This window comes from Phoca vitulina, unplaced genomic scaffold (assembly GCF_004348235.1).
Source record: "Phoca vitulina isolate PV1807 unplaced genomic scaffold, GSC_HSeal_1.0 scaffold13, whole genome shotgun sequence".
In the NCBI taxonomy this organism is placed as follows: Eukaryota; Metazoa; Chordata; class Mammalia; order Carnivora; family Phocidae; genus Phoca; species Phoca vitulina.
Window position 1 is genome coordinate 42,033,663 of NW_022589716.1, and position 24,624 is coordinate 42,058,286.

Below are 24,624 nucleotides of genomic sequence, written 5' to 3' on the forward strand. Positions count from 1 at the left end.
AAACTGACCACAGTTCCTCGCCAACCTATCAGTGTGAGTCTGTCTTTTTTTTTTTTCTGCTAATGCATTATTCTTCTCAGAGAGAACTCCACTTTTTCTATTATGACATGGCATTTATCATTTAAACATCAGCTACGTTCAGACCTTGGTGCAGCATTACTGCTTCTGCTAGTGATGGATAAACTTAACCATCGAGTTTTTAAAAAGCAAATCCTGATAGAGCAAATCTAAACTGTATCTCTCAACTATTTAATCTTACAGAATTTGTCTGTATCATTTTAGCCTTTGTCAAGGGGTGGGACAAATGCCTCAGAAAATAACATTTCAGTAGCATGCCAATGCCGAATTTTAAAATACAAGTACATGTTTGAATTAAGTAGTTTTCTTCAGATAATATGATTAGAGATTGCGCCAGGAACAGGCAGCTAGAAAAAACTTTGTCCAAGTAAGTTTATCTGGTATTTCATAACCCAGAGATGTAAAGTTTCCCATTTAAGAAGCAATCGAAAACTGAATGATCTCTTTGCTCTGATAGCTCTAAATACTGTACAACTCATGCCCCTCACAAGACACAGAACATGTGGGTCACTGGCGAGACAGTGTGGCAATGTTTTCCTTGTAATGTACCAAGTCTTGCCAAAGCAGTGAGCAACATTATGACACAACATTTGTCACAGCTGGCTCTCCAGCAGGACAGTGCCAGCCAATTCAGGCCTGGTCCTTTGTGGATTTATTCCCACCTCTCTGAAATATTTGGAAACTGATGTCTTAACTCATTGGTTGTGTTCACAAGTTCTACTACTGCAAGTCCTTTTCTTTTAATGGATTGGTCTTTTGCAAGAAATAGACAAAATATCAGTGTGAATTACAGCAAATCCCTCTTCCATGCTGTTATGGGTGAAACTCTGGGAGATTCTCTTATTGACCCAGAAAGCGATTCCTTTGCTGATACACTGTCTGCAAGCACTTCACAAGGTAAAGTCAATTCCAGATATGGCTATTGGGTTACTTTGGGCATTTATGAAATGGTAAAATTGCTCTTGTAGTTTGTTTTCCAAGTTATATTCTAATATGAGATGTATATACTCTGGTACTTTTAATGCCTAGTTTGCTGTGTTAGTGTTCACTTACAAGCATCAGAACTTTGAAAAAGAAACCTAAACTAATCCATATTTATCTCTGTGCATGACTCCCATTTCCTGAATTGTAAGCATTAAGGGTATATTTATATATTTTTAAATCCTATTCATTTTTATTTCCTGGGTTTATATGTGTTTCCCAAATAAACTTAAGGTCTTTTTAGAATACCCGAAGGGTCCCTTTTTCCCATTTTATAGTCTTATGTGGTACATATCTCTCAGGCAGTTTTTATCCCCCCTACAGCATTTTTATTCCTCTTAAAGCTCTCTCAGCGTGTTTAGTTCTACTTTGAAATCTAGATACTTGTACATTTTATCTCTCCCAAAGAATTGTATGCTTCCAGAGTGTAGGACCAACTTAATAATCTGTATTTCTTAGGATACCTGGCATGATGCCTCATGCATTGTCAAATAGATTGTGGGGACTCGGAGAATGTCTATTCCAAGCATTTCATTTTACACATAAAGAAAAGAACGTCCCTAAATGCCTATTGCATGCTAAGTAACTGATTAGCTATTACTTGTACTCAGATCTATAAGATTCAAGCAGATACCTCATTTTTCAAAATTCCTTTCTTGGCCATTGCAAAATGTAAGTTCTTCATTTCTACAGCTCCTTCTGCTGGAGTTTCTTAGCACAGCTTCTGTTTTGTACTGCTTCATATTTATTTCTGTATTTCTATTTATTTTTTTTCCCATAGATACCACATAAAAATAGATTGTGTTAACTAGTGTGATTTGTGTTTTATAATGTAAGTGCTAAAGCATTACAGTTAAGTCGCTTCATTGTTGAAATTAGTGGCTTTACATTTTAATGTTTCAGTTTTTCTGGAAGCCTGAAGTTTGAACATATTATTCACAGATTTTTTTGTTAAAACACTAGGCTGTTTAAAAATTAAGGAAAAATATTTCCTGAAATACTATTTCATTCTATTATGATGATTTGATTCAGTGTATATATATATATATATATATATATATATATATATATATATATGTCATCTGAGCCTCTTAAATAGGAGTTTGGTTTCATTATATTATATAAAAATCTGTTATTCTATTTTTCTAAAAGCCATAAAAACTATTGCTGTCTTTCTCCAGTTACTAATTTAGCCTACATCAGGGCAGAATGTCCTAGTTATACTGTGAAATAGTTCTTGAGTCAAAATTTGGTAATTTTGTCTGTTTGCAAAGAATATGTCCAGAATGTAGTGCAACAAATATTTTAGGTTAACTGAGGAAAAATACTGTTTATGGTAAGAAATAGTTATGTGATCAAGTTAGTTTTCATTCTGTACTAATCTCTATATGTTTATGCCTTGAATTTGCCCGGGGTTTAATTATTTTGAGTGTCAAATCCCCTCCAAAAGACTAACTCAGTACTTTTCTTCTTAATTAACATGGTACAGAATAGAATTATTAGCAATTAAGAAATTACATATTGTACAAATAATTTAACTTTTGTTTATATGGTCTCTGATTACTTCTTATTCAAAAGTGTTGTTTTTCTGTTAAAAATATTATTCCTAAAGGCCAAAAACCTATGGTTGTTAACTTCAATTGCATTTTGTAGATACCCACTGTTTACTCCACCCTTGCCAAAACAGACAGACAAACAAACTTGAAATTGGACATATAATCATCATTAGCTATTTGAGGCCATCAGAGATGAAACACTGTAGAGTTTAGGTATTTGGCTTTAATACGGTAATCAATTTAGGTGTTCCTTCTTCCTTACTATAGGCAAGGTGGGCTTGGGGGTTGTTGCAAGTAGCTGGTTGCTACTTTGAAGAAAAAGTGGTTGTTGAGTGTGAATGATCCAGATGTCCAAGCTATATTGGTCATATTCATGAGATTCAAAAATATATGTAGCCACTATGCCCAAAGAGAACTTCTGCACTTTTTCCTGGGCTCCATTATCATTGTGACCCCCCCCCTTTATCTTATTTCCCTATTTTCATCATGAGCTCCTTAAGTAACCCCAAGTAACCCCATGCTGGCTCTGAAACCATTTCTACTAGTAAAAATTGGCAAGATTGAAGGGAAGCTTCCACAAACTCAAGCTGAATATGCCTCCTGCTTTTAGTGCCAGACTTAGTCCTATGTGAATTCTATAATTTTAAAGTGTTGCACCAGAGCATTGAAAGATGATGACATGCTTGTCCTTTGGAGCTGATTGAGCAATGGAAATATGCCTTGGAGACATGATAAATGCTGCAATAGACAATCCTTTGAAACGAGCGCCTCTCCTGAGATAGGAGTGAGTGATTGATTGCCAGCCATTTTTATTGAGGGATACTTAAACTGTGTCTTTGTGACTCCAGGCAACTATATATTTGGAAGCATTTAAATAATTGACCAAAGTTTTCACCTTTCTAGAGGTTTTAAGGGACCCAGGTAGTATCAGGGAATGTAACTACCAGTCTTGTCTTGGCCATGTACATTTTGTGTGAATTTGAGTAAGTCATTTATCCTCTCTCCCCTCTGTTTCCACATATAGCAACAGACATATAGGATTATTGCAAGATTAAATGACACAATATTTGCGAAAGCACATCTGAAGTCCTATAGAGAGTTTATTGTTTTGGTCTTCTAGTATTAATCACTTATGGATGGAAGAGAAGACATATGATATCCTAAATTGGAAGCATTTTAGAGAATATGTGGGGGGAAACTGCAGAATTCTTTGTGCATCAAAATAAGTGGCAGTTTTTGAGTGAGATGAGGCTTCTCCATGATCTCCCATGAATGTTTTGATAAGGAAATAATCATACTTAGAGGAAGCAACTTTCTGATTTTTTTTTAAATGGGGCAATTACCTCCCACTTTCATTAATGTTTGTTTCAGAAAAGATTGGATTTCCAAAAGCTGAAATCATTCTTTGGCCCTAAATGAAAGCAGTGATTACACGTCGTCTTCTCCGAGACATTGAAAAACTATCATAGATTATAATATTCTCTATGATGAAGATTTAGGTAATTGACACAGCTCTGAATTTCATAACCTCACATTAGTAATAATTCAGGGCCTTTTTCTAGAATTTTACTATTGTCCACATTAATTTTTTTAGTATGGCTCTATTTTATCATTTATTTCTCTGATTTAACTGTTCATATCTCTTTTCTGACCACCAGGTCCTAGTAGATTTGGTAGATTTCCAGACTCAGAATCTCCTTGCTGTGTTTCCAAAAACTATCGTTTCTCTTGTACTTCCCCCCAAATTATGAATTATAGGAAACACCAGAAACAAATGTCATGTATATTAGATGCTTACAAGAAAACACAGCATTTAAAAAATTCTTTTATTTATTTTCCCCTGGCACCTCTAAGGAATACAACTTGTCTTGAAAGCTGTCTGACAGCAGTTATCCATTTAAACTGTTCATTGCAGTGTAAAACATAGGTCATTAAATGGAAAACAATTTTTATAGCTCTGATAGTTTGTCATAGATTACTATCTTTGTCAATATTCTCACCTATAACTTGAATAAGGTAACCCTTAGGAAATTCTAAAATCATCATAACTCCTTATAAAGCATGTAGTCTTTGCATCAGAGGAAATCTGAGCAGAATAAATGTCTTCACTGTATTAGATCAACAGAACTGACATGGGTTCTGTTATTTTGGCTTCTTTTGGACACCCTTAAATTAGGCATAAGAAAGTTGTCCAGTAAATGCCTTGTGTCCATCTACTAGTGTTGAATATTTGCAAAAATATATGTGATAGTGAATGAATCAGACTCATTTAGATGGAACTAAGTTTCTGTAAACCTCTACTAGATTACCTTTTTTTGTAGATACAGTTTTGCACCTGTAACTAATTTAGAGACACGGGAATTACATATGCATCTGATAGCAACTGCCGTCCAACTCCAATAACCTCAGAATTAAGATCGTGTGGTTATTTGAGTACACAGTTTTTTAGACCCATGTAATTTTTATCAGGTAAGAGATTTGCCAACACAAGATTGAAGTTCCCACAAGTGGTGAATGGTTTGCATTATAAAGTAAATTTAAAACAGTCAACTGTCAATTACCTACAGGTAGACCAGCCCTAATGACCTCCCACTGGGATTCTTAACTGACTGAGCTACCCAGGCGCCCCACCCACTGGGATTCTTGTGCAGCATTTTAGCTGACTTTCTAAATGAGAACCTTTCAGCCATCCATCTAATCTGCCAGATACGTGGTCCTCAAAGCCTATCAGACTTCTAATATGTACTTGTACTACGTACAAGTAGTGCACCATAGTGAATGTTGTGATGTCTAAACACCCCTCCCTAGCTTTCAAAGCTCTGTATAATCTGTTTCCACTTTGTGTATTTTATTTCCCTCCACACCCCAGAGAATGATCTGCTTTCTTCTACTTGGACTAATCACATTGTCCCAAGAATAAGCCGGACTCACTCATGCCTCTAAGCCTACCACATCCTGGAATGTCTTTCCTAATTCTGCCACCTTTTCAAATCCCCCCTATCCTTCAACGTCAGGTTCAAGTAACCACCATGACACTAGACCTCCTCTTAATACATTACTGTTAATTGTTCCTCTAAACTGAAAATATGTTCAGAATATATCTCCTCTCCCCACTCCACTACCAGCACCCTCATCGAAGCCACTGTCTCTTCCTGGATTGCTATCCCACTCTTCGATGGGTTGTCCTGCCTCTGCCCTCACCTCCCAGCTGTCTAGTCTCAGCCCATCATGCAGAGGGATCACGTTAAAATGTAAGCCAGATCTGTCACTCCACTCACAACCCTACAGCAGCTCCTCATTTCATTTAGGATGGAAGCCCAGTCTGCCCCAGCCCCCCACCCCACTCCCATCTACTTATCTTTCCTTTCCTCAGTCGGCTCCAGCCACACTGGCCTCCTTGCCGTTCCTCCCACATTCCAGACATGCTCCTGCCTTAGTGCATTTGCTCTAGTTCTTGCTCCTTCCTTGAACCCTCATCCTCTGACATCTTCTTGTCAGCTCCTTCTAATCTTGGCTCAGATCTCACTTCTAATAAGGACTGCCTCTACCCTGCTGTTGTTGAATTATCTGTCCTCCCCACTGCCCTTTCCCTCCTCCTGCTCCATAGTTTTATTTCTAAATTATTCATCATCTCCTTACATACTGTACTATTTATTCATCTATTGTATTTATTGTCCACTTTCTCACACTAGCATATTAACACCATAAAGGCAGGGGTCTTTGTCTAGTTTGCTCACTCACTGGTATATCCCAAATGCCTCGAACGTGTTTGGTAAATGGCCAGTTTATTAATACTTGTTAAAATGAAAGAATAATAACTTCTCTTCTGTGTTGGTCTGTATCACACTATTTAGCCCTTAATTGGAGACTGCCTGATGTTATTTTCTGTTTTATATATTCCCCTAATCCAAATTATAGTTGTTGAGGATAAGACCCATGTTTTATTCTCTTCTTTATTCCACAAGTATCTAACATATAAGAGGTATCTAATAAGCTCTTATTGTTGACTTATTAATACCAAGCTGACCTGCCGCTGTACCTCGCCAGCTCCTGAGGTCAAGCTCTAGAATATGTTCAGTAAGTAAAAACAAAAGTTTAGTGTACATGCTAACATATTATTCTAAAACCCATGCTGATATAAACAAACCAACAACATTATATATGTTAAAAACCAGGTACAAATCTATTTTGAATTACCGATTGTACAGTTAGTTGCATCATATCCCTCCATTGGTTTGAATTATCATTAGTTGAATATTATTTGAATATTAACTTGAATATCACAGTTTGTGAATTATCCAAATGCCTGGCTTCTTTTGCAAGTCTGCCTACCTTTTGATACTTCCAGTATTCATTTGAAATTTTAGGAGACTTATTTGCTGGCAGTGCTAAGGAAAGCAAGCTATTTGATTAAGTAACCAATATCCAATATGTGAAGCACTTAGCACAGTGCCTGATACGTGATAGGTGTCCAACAAATGTTAGTTTTGTCCTCTCACCCCTAAAACGGAAGTTACAACTTTGGGATAATATAGATTTTCATTATCCATGCTATCAAAAGTTTTCTATTACTATAGTTAAGTAAGTCAGACTTACTTCTTACTTGCTTACAATCTTTTCCTTAGCATTTTTCCCCAGAATATTTAGATGTTATCTGATAGATACATATTATTAGTCACAGTTCCAGAAGAAAGAAACCCAGGTTCAATTTCTTGTTTTGGCAAAGAGCCAATGGCAAAACTCAGGAATGGAACAGCAGTTCTAATATTCGTCACAGGTTCTAGACACGTGAGCACCATGGCTCACCTTACTTTGTTGAATTAAGTCCCTTCTTTTGGAAAAAGTAAAACATTCATTACTTGGCATTACCAATTGAATATTTTTAATGTAAGATTGTTGGATATTACTTTACTGTTGTCTTACACTTTCCCGAAAACCCTGACTTCAGTTTAGTTTTAAAAATTTAGACCTATTATATAGACCATCTGGACAAGTTTGCTTAATTGACTAAAATATAATGCTGAAAAGAACCAAATGTGTCAGTTTGATATAAGTGTGGCCAGATTTAGAGAAATCTCTGCCATTTTCAAAGAAACCTCCTTGCCACTGATATAACCACATCTCTAGCCAATTACAAGATACAAACAATTGACCCAAACAGATGACCCAATTGGCCAAGAAATTGATCCAATTTGCAAGCATATGTCCTAACACAAAATTTAATCATTTTGATGTCCTATTCATTTAGGCCTAAGGTAACTCAGGTAATATAAGGGTCATGCTGGATAGTAGAGACAAATATCTATTCTTTGGAATAGCTTTATCAATAATAATCCAAATCCTAATCATTCCACAGGGTCCTCAGAATTCAAAACCCAGCTCTACCATGTAGTTATCCTGGATTATTTCAGAACATGTTGGTCTTTTTCTCCTCTACATTTCTAGAGCACTTACTGTCTCTCTCACTAGTTTGGTCTCTATACTGCCTTCTATTATTAAACATCTTTCACCTTGGTAAGCTTCTCAAGGTCAAGAACTACATTATAATGTATTTCTTGTGAGGCCTGAAAAATACCTTGCACATAGAGTATTAGGTAATTGATTATCTTGATTTGAGATGGTTTGGGTTTCATATTACTGATCAAGCATGTACTGAGATTAAGATATTGAGAAAGGAAAATACCAAAGAAAAGTAAAACAAAGAGAGGTTTTGGGAAGAGAAATACTGTAGTAAAATATGATAACTCTTCTAAGACAAAAAGTTGATGAAACTGATTGTTGATACAAAGAAGAGTTAAATAATTACCGTAAAATTGGTAGCTTGGATTTAAGCCACAGATTTCATTTCATTTAAATGGAATGTTTCAAAAGACAACTCAACTGATCCAAATGTCGCAAACATAGGAGTCCTAATGTAGGCATTAGTATTTGGGAAAAGATTTCCTGCATTTAAAAAAAAATATAGGGTTCTTGTAAAGCAGAATAGGCCTTACATATAAGCCAAGCATATCTAAAGCAAAAACATAACTTTTAATACTCCTTAAGGTAAAATGTGCACCTTTTGAATTTTTTCCTTCCCAGTTTACACTGACTTGAGGACCTTAATTGAAGATGTATTTAGCCTTTATTATACAATGAAGCCAGTTAGAAAAATAGGTAGTTTATTGAGACTGATTTTAATACCATTTTGTAACTTCTGAATAGAAAAATTCTTAAATACACTAAAAATTTCATAACAATTTTTATAACACAAATAAGAGTTTTTTGTTGGCTTATGTGATTGGTCTGCATGTTTCCTTCTATCAACTCCCATTCCCAGAACCCATCTCTCCTGTTTAAGTTTTTTATCGGAGTATAAAATAAATAGAGAAAAGTATGTAAATCATTTTCACAAATGAGCAAATGTGTAATTCGCACACAGATAAGGAAACAGAACAATACCAGCCCTCTGGAAGCCCTCTGAGTGTTCTAATTTCTAACCCATGGATTAGTTTGCCTGTTTTGGGATTTTATATGAATAGAATTATACATTGTTTACTCTTTTGTGTCTGGATTCTTTTGCTCAGCATTTGTTTCTTAATCACATTACTGAGTATAATTGTACTTCATTCTTATTACTGTATTTCATTTTGTGAATGTATCACAATATATCTATCCTACTGTTGATGGGCATTCAGGTATTTTTCATTATTGCAAATAGTACAACTAGGAACATTCTCGTATAGGTCTTTCAGTGAACAAGGATACACATTTCTGTTAGACGTATATATGGGCCATAGGGTGTGTTCAGCTTTAAGAGGACCCTACCAGACAGTTTTGAACGTGGCTTTACCATTTACACCAAGCAGTGTCTGAGTGTTCCACTTGGTCCACATCTTTACTGGTACTTGACATTTTCTTTTTCATTTTAGCCATGCTAGTGGGTTTATGGTGGTATCACATTGTAATTTTTATTTCTCTTTCTCTGATAACTAAAACGTTAAGCACTTTAAAAAAATATTTATTACCCTTTTGGCTATTCATTTTTGTGAAGTGCTTGTTCAAGTCTTTTGCCCATTTTTATATTGGGTACTTTAGATATGAGTTCTAAAGCATACTTTGTCAAAAATAAATAAATAGGGCACCTGGGTGGCTCAGTTGGTTAAGCGACTGCCTTCGGCTCAGGTCATGATCCTGGAGTCCCGGGATCGAGTCCCGCATCGGGCTCCCTGCTCGGCAGGGGGTCTGCTTCTCCCTCTGCCCCTCCCCCCCTCTCATGTGCTCTCTCTCTCTCATTCTCTCTGTCTCAAATAAATAAATAAAATCTTTAAAAAAAAAAAACAAAAAAACAAAAATAAATAAATAAATAAAAATAAAGCATACTTTGTCAAATGTATATATTGCAGATATCTTTTCCCACACTGTGTGTTGCTTTTTCATTTACTTAATAATCAGTTTTAATCTTAAATATTGTCCAGGTTATCTAATCAGTGCTTTTTATGAAGCATTTTATGAAGAAATCTCTGCCTACTCCAAGGTTAATGAAGTGTTATCCTAATTTTTATTTTGAAAACTCTTTTGTTTCATATTTCATATTTAGATCTTCAGTCCACATGGAACTGATTTTTGTGTATGTTTCAAGGTAGAGGTTGATTCACTTTTTTCCATATGGATGATATATAGTTGACCTACTTCATTTATTGACAGGGTGACCCTTTCCCCACTACACTGCAGCGACATTTTGGTCATAAACCAGGTGACCATATTCTTGTGGGATTAATTCTGGACTTGCTCTCCTGTTGCATTGATCTGTTTTTCTCTTTGCACTAATTGATGTATTGCCTTAATTACTGTAGTTTTATAATTGGGTTTAATATCTGGTAGTAAATTCCTCTAGTGCTGTTCTTCTCTTCAAGATTGCCTTGGCTATTCTTGGCTCTTGAATTTCCATATAAATTTTAGACTCAGCATATCACTTTCCACACAGAAATGCTAGTATTTTGATTGGAATTTTCCTGAATCTATAGATAAATATGGAGAGAATTGACAGTTTATATTGAGTATTCCAGTCCATGAACACAGTGTATCCCTTCATTTATTTAAATACTTTTTTTAAATAATATTTTGAGTTTTCATTATAGCAGGCTTACACATATTTTGCTAGATTTTTCCCCCTAGGCATTTGATGTTTTTGATGCTATTGTAAACATCATTTTAAAATGTCATTTTCTGTTTGTTGCTGGCTTATAGAAATAGAGTTCATTTTTGAATATTGATTGACCTTATATCCAGCAACTTTGCTGAATTCTCTTATTAATTGTAATGAGTTTTATTATATACACACATATATAATTATATGTATGTATATATATATATATATATATATATATATATATATATGACAGTCATGTCATCTGTGAGTAATATTAGTTTTATTTTTTCTTTTCTAATCCTTGTTTTTTTCTTCCCTGTTGCACTGGATTGAATTTCCAGTACACTGTTGAATAGAAGCAGCGATAGCTAGTATGCTTATCTCATTCCTGATCTCAAAGGAAAGCTTTAAATATTTCACCATCAAGTATGATGGCTCCTTTAGGTTTTTGTTTGTTTGTTTTTTATGGATATGCTTTATCAGATTATTGAAGTTCTCTTCTCTTCCTAGTTAAGAGATTTTTTTTTTTAAATCATGGATGTTTTGAATTGTGTCAAATGTTTTTATATAGAATATTTTTGATAATGCTATAATAGCTTGGGAGGAGTATTTAAACATGAAAAATGTTTACTATGGATATTTTAATACCACATTATAGTATTTTTTGAGATAATATATGATATAGCTAGTAAAAATCTGCAAATCAGCCCATAACCACTGGCAATCTGGCTACATCTGTTTTGACACTTTTGTTCTCATATTTGTTTAGCTTAAGACCATTGTCTTTTCATTAAGAGTGCTTGGCACAGTAAATTAAAAACAAGAGTACACAGGAGCATAGTGTATCACATCATTTTGCCAGACTAAACAATTCTGAGTAAGACAATCCCTTTCTACTCTGTGATAATTTCAAGCTATTCAAGGTGCTTCAGTAGTAAAGCATTATTTAAAACCACTGCCACCCTTACCTTTTCCTGGTTGCAAGAGGGCCCTTGACAGTGTTTGAGAGGTGGACAAAGCAAAGAGAAACAGTACTCTGGCATCTCTTTGGTGGCCCCTCCTTTCTGATAGTTACAAACTCCTGGACCATTCCCTTAATTTTTTTCTTTTCCACTCAGTCTCCTGTCTCCCATTTTCATTACCCTCTCACTGCAAAGCCCAAACCAAAATGTGCAGAGAGAGCTAGCTGGGGAGAACATTCCAGTTTTTTTTTTTTTCTGACCTCCACACCGTTCTTCACTTACTACCAGTATATGCTTGGTAAAGTAGGAATTTCAGTCAAACCAGGATAATTAGCTGTTCAACAGACTTAGGTTTAGTGTTGATTCAATTACTAGGAAGTCTCCCTTTAGAAACACGTGAAGGTAGTTTTAGCAAAAGAACCAAGCTTGATTCAGTTTGGCCATGGTGAAAAAGAGGACATGAATCTCCAGCTCAGGAAGCAGAAGAAATGATGGCTATGGATGAGGGCATGATCCTGTAATCTTTCCTGTCTCCTGACCCCTCAGGACTGAGTTAAGCAAGCTATCTAAACAAGATGTGACCCATGCAAGAGAAAATGAACTTTTGAAAAACATAAGTGCACATGGTCTTCTCTAAAAGCTGATGATAGGCCCTTTGTTGATCTGAATTTGAAAATTTGTTACAAGACCTTCTGCCTCATTATAAGGAAAGTGCATATACGGTTACATATTGGAATGCTTCCGCCTCTGCCAGAGTTATCAGTGGGAGTATCAATGGGGAACCAAACCACAGAAGCATTAGATTTGAGTTTTAATATAGTCTAAGTAGACAACAGAATGAAAATATATTTTTTCACATTAAAGAAACAAATGACACAGCAAAGAATCCATTTCTAATCCTTTTCTTAATTCATGGCGGCCAAAATAAGAGGTTCTCTATTCTGAGAAATCACAACAGGATTCAAATCCCAATACCTATTACCTGTGCAACAACAGGCAAGCACTTAACCTCTTTTTTTTTCTTTTAAGATTTTATTTATTTGAGAGAGTATGAGCAAAAGGGGAGAGAGAGGGTTAAACAGTCTCTGCACTGAGCACGGAGCTCAGCATATGGGGCTCAAAATGGGGCTCAATCCCAGGACCCTGAGATCATGACCTGAGCTGAAACCAAGAGTCAGATGCTTTACCAAATGAGCCACCCAGGTTCCCTGCACTTAACCCCTTTCTGTCTAATGTTTTCAATCCATTGGGGGTGATAATAATTGTATATAACCCATAGGGCTATTCATAGATGTAAATTATATGTATGTATACATTTATAAATTACACATATATACATTAATAAATTATAAATTACATGCGTAATGGTTTTAAGGTACAATGTCTGTCATGCAAATACTTCAAAATTGTTATCTATTATTAAGTTGTACTTCTGCTAATGGGATCCAGAGTCTTTTTCCTGCTTTCTTGATCAAAATCCGTGATACCAGTGAAGGAAAAGAAATGAATTGGTAGAATTTTTTAAATGCTTGAGCCAAAAGGACAACCAACTATTGATCAAGCATTAAAAATACATTAAAATTTTCTCTACTTTTCCAGGTTTTATTGCATGATAAGTCCTTTTAAGAGGACTGAGAAACATGCAAGGAATATATTTATTCCCTCTGTTCAGTGAAATGGGAAGACACTACAATGAAAAGATACTTAGCTTAATTTTTACTCCACAAAAGTAAGACTGGTACCTAGTTTTAAAAGTCAGGATAAAGCTTTGCATGAACAGAAACCCTCAGTCCCCAGTTCCTATTCCTTGGAAACAGTCATTTTTAATTCTTTTAAACATTTCTCCTGGAATTTATCTCTATGTCTTTAAAATAACATGTGGTATGCTGCTATTTTGAAAGTTGTGTTCATTCCCCACAGACTTCCTACAGTGGAAGATAAGAAGTTAGGTCTTCACCACCACACCCCTTGTCCCAAAACACACACTTGTCCTCCCCGCCATCTTCATGATGTATTTGTAATTTTCAGTGAAATCAGTTGTCCGTGTTTACATCGTATTTGCTTTCAAAGTACTGCTCCCAGTTGAGCCAGGCAGTGTACTACAGTTCTGTTTCCCATCCTGAATAGCTATTTATTTTTCTGGAGTTAATTTTTTTTTAATTTAGAAACTGTTCATTTTTATTGTTCCTTTTCCAGAACTATCACTAGTTCTTCCTCCAACTCTTTGACAGTAATAAAAACTGTCTCTAAGCAGTCATATATATCAGGCACTCTGATTTCTTGGGTAATCTCATATGGCCTTCACCTTCCTCCTGTTCCATTCTATCCAGGCTGCTCAGGATCTGTTGTCCTGGGTCTTCCTTTCACCCCTCCTCTATTTAGTCCTTTGTTTCCTTTTGTTCTGGTGTGGAATTCTCAGAAAGAGTATGGGGGGGGGTGACTTTTTTTTTTTTTTTGAGGTCCTCTGTTTCTGAAAATGTCCTTCTACTCATACACTTGAGTGAAGGTTTGTTTGGCTGAGTCTAAAATTCCAAGTTGGAAATAATAATTTTTTCTTTGAATTTTGAAGACCTTGCTCTATTAATTTTCTGGCTTCTGGCGTTGCTGTTGGGCAGTTCACTATCATTCTGGTTCTGATCCTTTATATGGGCTTTCTTTTTTTTTTTTCCTCCCCATCTGGAGGCTTTTCGGATGGTCTCTATAAAAGGAGTGTTAGTCTTTATAGTGATTCCTTTCTGCATGGTTTAAGAAATCCTTTCTTTCTTGGGTCTTGTTTTAACCAGTGTCAATCCTTGCCCTTAATCACTCTAAAATTAAAGAAAACCTGAGGGACAGCTTAATAATACTTTTCAAGTACAAGTGGTAATGGGCAAATATGCAGAAAATAGTAGCTATATATGTTTAGAAAAATGGGGGGGGGGAGTTACAAACTCCAACATAGGTTCCACCATCACTTCCCCAACTCTTCCGTCAAATGTGAAACTCTGCAAATGTTGTACGCTGTGCCTTCCCTCTCCTTTGTACATTCTCGTGAATTATTAGCATATGAGCCTTAAGAAGTTCTGTATAAACCTATTTAACCTTGCTTGACCTAGCATTTCCTAAATTTATTTGCTCACCAAATTTTTTTTCTTTTTAATTATTTTAAAAGGAACATCATTAACATATGTATAACACAGTTGGAGAAAAGCCAGATAAGACCTAGACTTTCCTGGCTACAAAAGAGCAATTAAGCATTGGAATGAGTAACCAAGAGAAGCCGTGGACTCCTTTTCCAGAGGTCTTTAAAACAGGACATCTGTTGAAGGCGTAGTCCTGTTTGAACAATAGGACTTTGCTGGTGTTTCTTCCTCTTCCTGTCCCCTAGTGGTAGCATTGGAGGCTGTTAGCCCACCTTTTACATGATTCTAGTACTCTGGTTCAGTATAAGAATTACTACTGCTGCCAATAATTATATATATTGAGAACTTACTAAGTGTCTGGACCTATGTTAGGGGCTTTATATATATTATCTAAACTAATCTTCACAACACCTCTATGAGGTAGGCAATATTATTTTACAGATGGGCTAGTTAGGTAAAAAGACATCACAAAACTGGCAAGCAATAGGTCAGGATTCAAACCCAGGGCATCTGACGTGATAACTGGCTCATTTATCTTCACTGTGAATGTTCAGAACAGCAACCCACAAAAAATAAATAAAATATGTATGCCTGTATTTATTATCTAAAAACTTGGACTGATCTGTGCTCACTTTATTAGACTATTCCCTAAACCTTTTGATGAATTTAGATTTTATTTTTGTCAGAAACAGATTCTGTTACAGGTGATTTTATGCTAATTTGCCATCCAGTAAATGGGTACTTGCATGAGACTTCTTTCCTTCATAAATTTGATGTCATTCCTATATATCAAGATCCCCAAAAATCTGGATCTATGAAAATTGGCATAGGTTAAAAGTCCCCATTTTCAACATTTTTACATAGAGTAACATCTTCATAATGGGATGTAGAGACTGCTAGGGTGGGAGACAGAAAACCTGGACTCTTATTCGGTAAGCCCCTGACTGTGTGTTCATGGGCAAATCATTTCTCTCATTTTCTTCATCTGTCAAATGAGGGACTTACAGTATCTCAAAAAGGCCGTTGCCACTCTAATATTTCAGGATGATTTTTGTCTCTGGATATCAGCTGTCATCATGGGAGAGGACTTCAATTAGAAAATTCCCAGGTCAATTTACACTGCAAAATGATTTGCATGAATCAATAGGAGGGGCTGGATAAAGAAGCTGAAACCATATTGATGAGTACTGCGATGTTAAACTGAAACAAATCAGAAGAGACTGAGAAAAATCAGTGAGTAGGTGTCTCTTTAAGGCCACTTCCAACAAAGCTACTAAGTTTTAGAGAATCCATGAAAGGCTTTTTTCTGGCACTTTTCTCTTGTTGCACAGCTTAACACCTTTCTCCAGTGAAGCTTTTATGTGATAATTACTCAGTCTTCATAGTATATTCCCAATTCCCTGTACCTGGCACATCCTAGGTGTTCACTGAAGGCTTGTTGAAATTAATTGTTCTTTAGGATAGAACTGGAAGATCAGGGAGAGATTTGTTTTTTCTAACCAGCTTAGAAAGTTAAGAAAAAAAGCTGAGAAAGTTAAGTGTGCAGGCTCTGCAGTTTTCGACCACGTGGGTTCACAACCCAGCTTTCCTCCTCAGTAATTGTGTGTTCTTAGGCACGTTACCTACTTCCATGTCTGTGCCTCAGCTTCCTCTTCTCTGAGGAGAATTAGGAGTACACCTACCTCATAGCATTGTTGTGATGTTTAAATGTAGTTTTTGGCACAATACTTAGTAAAGATTTAGGGTTCTACTAATATTAGCTAATGTAGGGGCACCTGGGTGGCTCAGTCAGTTAAGCATCTGCCTTCAGCTCAGGTCATGATCCCAGGATCCTGGGATGGAGCCCCACATCAGGCTCCCTCCTCAGCGGGGGGCCTGCTTTTCCCTCTCCCACTCCCCCTGCTTATGTTCCCCCTCTCACTATCCCTCTGTCAAATAAATAAATAAAATCTTAAAAAAATATATTAGCTAATGTAATTAGCTAATAATGTAGTAAGGAAATGCAGTATTTCCCCAGAAATTCTAGGAGAAGTTTTCCTTTTCTTAAGAGGCAGCAGTTATATTGGACCAATATATTGGACCCCAAAGGTAAACCATGTAGTTCTGGGGCTTGATTTTATTATACATTACCATCTTTTCTGGCCCACTTCCATATTCCCAAATAATGATGCATTTCCAGTTAGAGAGGTTACTTTATTTTGGCATGATATTGGTTATATTTTTGTTTGAAATACACTGTACTTGGGAGTATTATGCAAAGTCTGCTCATTGACTATAATACAGTGTAAAACCAAATTTGAAGGTCTAAGATAAATGGCACAAATTCACATCCTTGTTCAGTGCTTGAAGTGAACTTTTGCTTGAAACACACTTAAGGTTGTGAAATTGATGAATAAACCCTGATGCAACCCACTCCTGTCACCCAGCTGGAAAGTTAAGACACTGTTACTTATCCCTCAGAAGGACTGTTGTTCATGCAAATATTTTGTTCATTTGTTCTTTCATGGGTAATTACACGGAGTAACAAAAAACACCTACTCGACTTACAGCTTGGCAGAAACGGTAGCTTATGTTTTCTAGAGACAAAATTAGAAGCAGGCTCCCTGGACCCATCTCTAAGTCAAAATAAAATAAAATGTCTAGGGAACCACTGTGCCTCCCAGTAACTATGGTCCATGGAGTAATATTGTTTAGGTCAAGATGTCCCAGAATAAAAGGACGACAGGGAGAAGGGAAAGGGGGAAAGGAAAATGTGTATTTGAGTAATATGTTTTCTTAGAGCTGAAGAGGCAAGCTGTTTTTCTTTCTCACGTTGTCTTTTCTATGTAGCAGGGGGGGAATTTTATAGGACACTAATCTTGCTCCTCAAATTATCAAGAGAAAAACTGAATATACTTTGTTGAAGGGAGGAGTTATAGTTTAAATTGTATTTTATTTGTGATACTGAAGATTGTCATCTTTTTTAGGAGAGTGTAAGTCTTAGCAAAACTAAACCACCGAGAAAGTATCTTCATTTTTTCCCTTTTATTTTTATAAACATTTTTCTACATGTTTTCTTTTTTTATTTTAATTTTTTAAAAAGACTATTTATTTTAGAGAGAGTGAGCTTGAGTTGGGGAGAGGGGCAGAGAGAGAGGGAGAGAGAAGAGAGAGATTCTTGAGCAGGCTCTACGCCCAGCGCAGAGCCCAACATGGGGCTTGATCCCATGACCCCAAGATCATGGCCTGAGCCGAAACCAAGAGTTGGACACTTAACCAACTGAGCCACCAGGCACCATTGTTTTAATTTTTATTTACTTTTTAAGTAATCTCTACACCTAATTTGGGGCTTGAACTCACAACCCTAAGATCAAGAGTCACATGCTTCACCGACTGAGCCAGCCAGGTGCCCTTCTTTTCTTTTCTTTCTTTTTTTTTTTTTTTTTTTACATTTTCACATAAAAATGAATGATCATTCAGTCGGTAAACATTTAGTAAACAACGACTGCATAAGGACTAAAGGAAAAACAGAATACTAAGACACCATCCATTTAGAACTTGAAATCTGATAGCAGAGATATTTATCTAAATAATTCTATCAGAGTTAAAAGAGAGGTACAAAGAGCTGTGGGGATGCAAAGAATGGGAAGAGTATTTTTAAGTTGGAGACTTCACAGAAGGTTTCCTGGAGAAAGTAGCATTTGGATATGGTGGGATTTCCCACTGTGGGAAAAACAGAGGGATTGTGACATGTGGCGATGAGGGATGGGAAGAATATAGGGTAGCCTTGGCATGAACAAAGATAAGCAGACTAGAAAATGCAGAGCGTGCTTAACCTGGGCAAATAGTGTGGTACGCCTAACCACAGGGTATGCCAAGAATGGGAGTGGGGTCTGCAATCACTAGTGGAAAATAAGACTGAGAAAGTAAGTTAGGACTCTGTCAGGGAGGGCCTTGAAAGCCATGGTAAGACATTTCATTCATTTATATATATATAATATATGAAGGTCAGAGTTTCTCCTGCTTTTCTGTTATGCCCTTAATAGAAAGAGGACAGCAAAAACATAGAATTCTGTGGGGGAAGAGGGAGGGATGAATAGCTGGAGCACAGGGGATGTTTAGGGCGGTGAAGCTATTCTGTACGATTTTGTAATGGTGGATACATGACATTATTCATTTGTCAGTACCATAGAATGTCCAACACAAAGAATGAACTGAAATGCAAATTATGGATAATAATTATGTATTAATATTGGTTCATCAATTTTGTAACAAGCATAGCACGCTAATGCAAGTGTTAATAATAGGGGAAATGCGGGCGCCTGGGTGGCTCAGTTGGTTAAGCGACTGCCTTCGGCTCAGGTCATGATCCTGGAGTCCCAGGATCGAGTCCCACATGGGGCTCCCTGCTCAGCAGGGAGTCTGCTTCTCCCTCTGACCCTCCCCCCTCTCATGCTCTCTCTCTATCTCATTCTCTCTCTCAAATAAATAAATAAAATCTTTAAAAAAAAATAATAGGGGAAATGCAAGTTAATAATAGGGGAAATTATGTGTGTTTCAGGGGTCAGGGAAAGGAAGGAGGGGAAAAGGGTATATGGGAACTCTGTACTTTCTGCTCAACTTTTAAGTAAACCTAAAACTGCTTTTAAAAATAAAGTCTAGGGGCGCCTGGGTGGCTCAGTCGATTAAGTGGCTGCCTTCAGCTCAGGTCATGATCCTGGGGTCCCAGGATTGAGTCCCGCATCAGGCTCCCTGCTCAGCAGGGAGTCTGCTTCTCCCTCTGACCCTCCTCCCTCTCATGCTCTCTATCATTCTCTTTCTCTCTCAATAAATAAATAAAAATCTTTAAAAAAATAAAAATAAAAAATAAAATAAAAATAAAGTCTAGGGGGCACCTGGGTGGCTCAGTTGGTTAAGCATCCAACTCTTGATCTTGGCTCCGGTCTTGATCTCACTGTTGTGAGTTCAAGTTCCACGTTGGGCTCCATGCTGGGTGTGGAGCCTGCTTTAAAAAAGTAAAATATTAAGTCTAGGGACGCCTGGCTCGCTCAGTCAGTAGAGCGTGTGACTCTTGATCTTGGGGCTGTAAGTTTGAGCCCCACATTGAGTGTAGAGATTACTTTAAAAAAATAAAATCTTTAAAAATAAACAAATGAAAATAAAACCTATTTTTTAATAACCACATTCTTTTAGATATGAAATATACCACAGGTAACAATTTTTTAGGGAGTTCCATATTATATCTTTAAAATCACATGATTTTTATATTCTCTTTGTTACACACAAATGGCTTTTTTTTAAAGATTTATTTATTTATTTATTTATTTATTTGAGAGAGAGAGAGAGAGAGAGCACAAGTAAGCAGAGCAGCATGCAGAGGGAGAGGGAGAAGCAGGCTCTCTGCCGAGCAGGGAGCCCAATGCGGGGCTCGATCCCAGGACCCTGGGATCATGACCTGAGCCGAAGGCAGCCGCTTAACTGACTGAGCCACCCAGGCACCCCACAAATGGCTATTTTAACATTAAAATTTTCCCCAAAATTTGCAGTAACGTAAATGACCCCTCAGTGTGTGATTCCTGTTACGTTGGTTGACAGGGAATCACTGAAGTCGTATATTAAAAGTGAAACAAAACAAAATTAAACCAGCAAAATGATGAGCAACCAGTTTTTCTTGCCACATACATATTTTTTGCATCCTTATTTTCATTTCCCAGTATTCATATGGAGGTTTATCCACTACCTTTAACTTAGGCAAGCTTTATTTTATTTGCAGATGAACTTTGCAACAGGCATAATGAGAAATAGTTGATAAACCCACTTTTGTGGATATTGCAGTCAAGACAAAAGAGGTATATTTTGATATGCAGGTAATTTATACCAAGCAAAGTAGATAGAGAAATGTAAAATAAGCATGCTGAGGAGATGGGCAGAGTAAGTGGAGGGACCTAGGTGAGTTAGGTTTAGAGGAATTATGAAGCAAAGGGCATAGTTTGGTGGGTGCCCCATCATTAAGAGCACAGATGTTTTTCTGGGTGTCATTGAGACCCAGCATGACCTTTAAGCTATCACCAGTACACATTCCTCTTCTTGTGTGTCGTGTTTATACTGTGACTCAGATAACTTAAAGTTGTTTGGGTACTTATTTGTGTAGATATTCAGACATGTGAACCCAAACGGTGCCTTTCTGAGTCCCTTTGGAACCCCTGAAGTACATTCATAGGACAGTCTCCTTATTTGTGTTTTCAAGGCACTTTGTTTTCCTTATGAAGACCACAACTGGAATTTTTAACCTCATGCCTTTGAGAGTAAATTCCTTAGTTCTCTGCTTGCTGGGAAAAAACAAGAGACCCACTGACAGATACCCCTAGGAGAGTAGCCCTTTCTCCATAAAACTGTTTCTTCAGTGAGAGAATGAGAATATATACAGAGTGGATAAGGTCCTGGGTCAATCTTGAGTTTGAATCCTCTATTTACCAGCTATTGGACACTGGATAAGTGACTTTACCTCTCTGGTCCTGGCTTATCTATAAAGTGGGGAGAAGATCTAGGGTTACCTGGGATAAGAATGTGTCTGGTGTGTGGGAGGTACTTCAGTAAATACTGTTTTGCTTCCCCCCTTCCTGCCTGTTCTGCTAAACTTTCAGAGCCACCTCATCATTCATTCGGTATTTCATATGAGCACCTACTATGAGCCAAGCCCATTGCTAGGTGATAGGGAAATGACTAGAAATAAGACACATCAGCCTATGATTTCAGGAGCCTCTAGTGGTTTATGAGCAATTCATTTCTTTGTCTCCAATATCAGCAGTCCCGAATTCACACAGCCCTTCACTAGTGTTTTTGACCCAAGAGTTACCGTTTAAAATACTCAGTGACTGCTTTTTTGGTACCACTTTGAAGAGTGAACTGGTTTCAGGAGAACCAAGGACCCGTAAGGCACCACGTGGGTTCACATGTCTGAATATCTACATCAGTAAGTACCCACATAGGTTCCTAGTGCATAAAGGTCTGAAGTCCACACCCTCTGGTGGCTCACACGTCCACATTAGATAGTCAAACTAAAATCCCTCAGGGTTTTATTTCACTTACTGTGACCACAAATCATATTCTGAAAAATACACGTGGCATGTACCATCCTAAGTAGGCAGTGCATGAAACTAGTTATATTGTGGCCTTAAAATCCATACAAGTGTTTTTACCTTTGTCTTTTATATGTTTTCTTGTTTCCATTTTTGTTTTGTTGTGGTTTTGGTTTGAGGGTGGTTTAAAATTAATGCTGTGTTAGATTGTCATTTTGACATTCTCTTGTTCATGATCAGATATGTTTCCATGATCTCTAATCTTTCCATTCTCAATATGGAGAACACATTCTCCTTTTTAAGGGAAACTGCATGCACAGAAAAGATAAATATTTGAGGAGGTTTTCATAGAGGGATCTTCCCTTCTTAAAAAGATTCATTTTTGTATTACTTATTCCAGGTAAGGGGTGGCTTCCTTCCTTAAGTAAAACAACCTGGACAGCACTCAGAAGGTGGTTGTGTTTTCCTCTCTCATTGTGATAATCTAGATGAGAGCACAGTACCAAAGACCCTTTCAGTTCCCTTCCTGTGAATCTTTAGAAGATTGCTCTGCTTTCCAGAACTAACTCCACAGCTTTTCTTTTTTTTCCATTTCAGAAATTACCATGGTTGACACCGAGATGCCATTTTGGCCCACCAACTTTGGAATCAGCTCCGTGGATCTCTCTGTAATGGATGATCACTCCCATTCTTTTGACATCAAGCCTTTCACCACTGTGGATTTCTCCAGCATTTCCACTCCACACTATGAAGACATTCCATTCGCGAGAGCGGACCCAATGGTCGCTGATTATAAGTATGACCTGAAGCTCCAAGAGTACCAAAGTATGATATTTTCACTTTTCAGACTGCTAAGACTAGAATTGGACTAACCTCTCAATAACACTGGAATAGATGCTCCAGAGACTAAAATTCTATAAAAAAGATACTTACCATTCATTTACTCATCTATTTACCTATGAAACATTATGTATTTATGATATACCAAAAAGGATGGTAGTGTGTAAATACCCCAGATCATTCTTTCCTTTTTTTCCCTCCTTTCTTCCCTCTTCCTTTCCCTATTTCTTGTTTCTTTCCTTCTTAGGAGCATTTTCCAGCATGGCTGCATTGCCAGGTTTATCTCAGGCTAAGTAAGAGTCTATCACCCAAACTCTTAAATTCTTTTGGCCGCTTCTAAGTTAATAAGCAATAGTTTGCTACCTTATATAACTTCTCATCACCAAATTGCAAAGTTGTGGTCCATTTCTCCTAGTTCTGCAATTTGAGCAGCTTATACTGAAACCTATTTTTCTGCACAAATTTCAATTTTGCCATTGTAGTCTATTGATAAATCTTCCTGCCATTAAGTAAATTCACATCAAAAACATCATACTCAAGACAAACCAAAACAGTACTTTTCAAGATAAAATAAATTTCTATGATGCTATTTCCTTGATTTTTATCTTTGTGTGCTGATATGCTGGTTTTCCAAAGCCACCACCATGTAATTGGCAACCATTACTTGACAATAAGTAAGAACTTCCTGTATTTCTAGTTTTTTTTTGAGATAAATAGTATACTTGGTTATTTTTGTGTGGTTTTCGGTTAGAGCCTAATATGGAAATTTAATAGGCCTGATCCTAACCAGCAGAAGGGTAGTACTTACTCTCCATGGGTTCTCTCACTCTCTATCAAAGATTATTTTACAAACCACCTTTTCTGACTCAACACTGGTGAAAACCTGGTCTCTTGTTTTTCATGTACCTTCAAGCTGGGCATGACATTACCTTTTCACAGCAGTGTTCCTTCTGTTTCTTTTCCAAGAGTGGTTTAAAAATACTTCTAAAATGCGATATTTAAATACAAATATATAATTTAATATTGTGATGAATGTCAAATACAGCACATTATGTAACAAAATAACCTTAATTGTCTCAGATACTATGTGGTGTCTGTCAGGGCTTTAGTGTTGAAGGGTTGCAGAACCACAGACTTAATTCCCTTCCCCCTTTCATTTTTACAGGTGAGGTTCAGAGGTGTTGTGACTTGCTTGTGGTTACAAAGCCTACTTTTTCCTGTGTTTTTTTTTTTCATGTTCCGTAATGCTTCTACACTAAAATAATAAACCTATGGCAGTAAGGTGTACTATGGGGACTGGCCATAGAGCCTTTGTAGCAGTTTTTTATGTGATGATTACCTGCTCACATTTTTCTGTACACAGGTGCAATCAAAGTGGAGCCTGCATCCCCGCCTTATTATTCTGAAAAGACTCAGCTGTACAGTAAGCCTCATGAAGAGCCTTCCAACTCCCTCATGGCAATTGAATGCCGAGTCTGTGGAGATAAAGCTTCTGGGTTCCACTATGGAGTTCATGCTTGTGAAGGATGCAAGGTAAAAAAAAAAAAAAGAGAGAGAGATTTTTTTCAAAAAAATTTGCTGAAAATTTGCCTGTTCTTTCATTTCTTGTTGTGAACACATAGCAAGGAATTGAGATAAAACTTTTGTTGTTGTTGTTTTGGTAAAACCCATTCTTCAAATGATTGATTTGAAAACCTAAGAAAATTGGTAAAAGCAGAGCTGCTTTGCCTCACTTCCCTTTCTCCAGATTGGTCCTTGAGCCACGGATCTAGTTCATTGCTTGCATCTTGCAGGTAAAAAAAAAAAAAAAAAAAAAAAGTGATTTATTCAATGTGACATGGCAAGACATGAGCTGGCCCAGAATCCATATTTTTTGAATCCTCCAGTTTTGTTTTT

The 24,624-nt window shown here is 36.9% G+C and overlaps 1 protein-coding gene across 1 annotated transcript in view; it reads left to right on the top strand.

Moving 5' to 3' along the window:
* The first annotated feature begins 807 nt into the window (after window positions 1-807).
* The window catches only part of PPARG (peroxisome proliferator activated receptor gamma), a 70,575-nt gene continuing 46,758 nt past the window's right edge, over window positions 808-24,624 (top strand). The window contains exons 1-3 of the mRNA XM_032412229.1: window positions 808-975; window positions 22,486-22,713; window positions 24,092-24,261. Coding sequence (XP_032268120.1) covers window positions 822-975; window positions 22,486-22,713; window positions 24,092-24,261 — 552 coding nt within the window. The 5' untranslated portion in view covers window positions 808-821. The remainder of the gene's footprint in view (window positions 976-22,485; window positions 22,714-24,091; window positions 24,262-24,624) is intronic.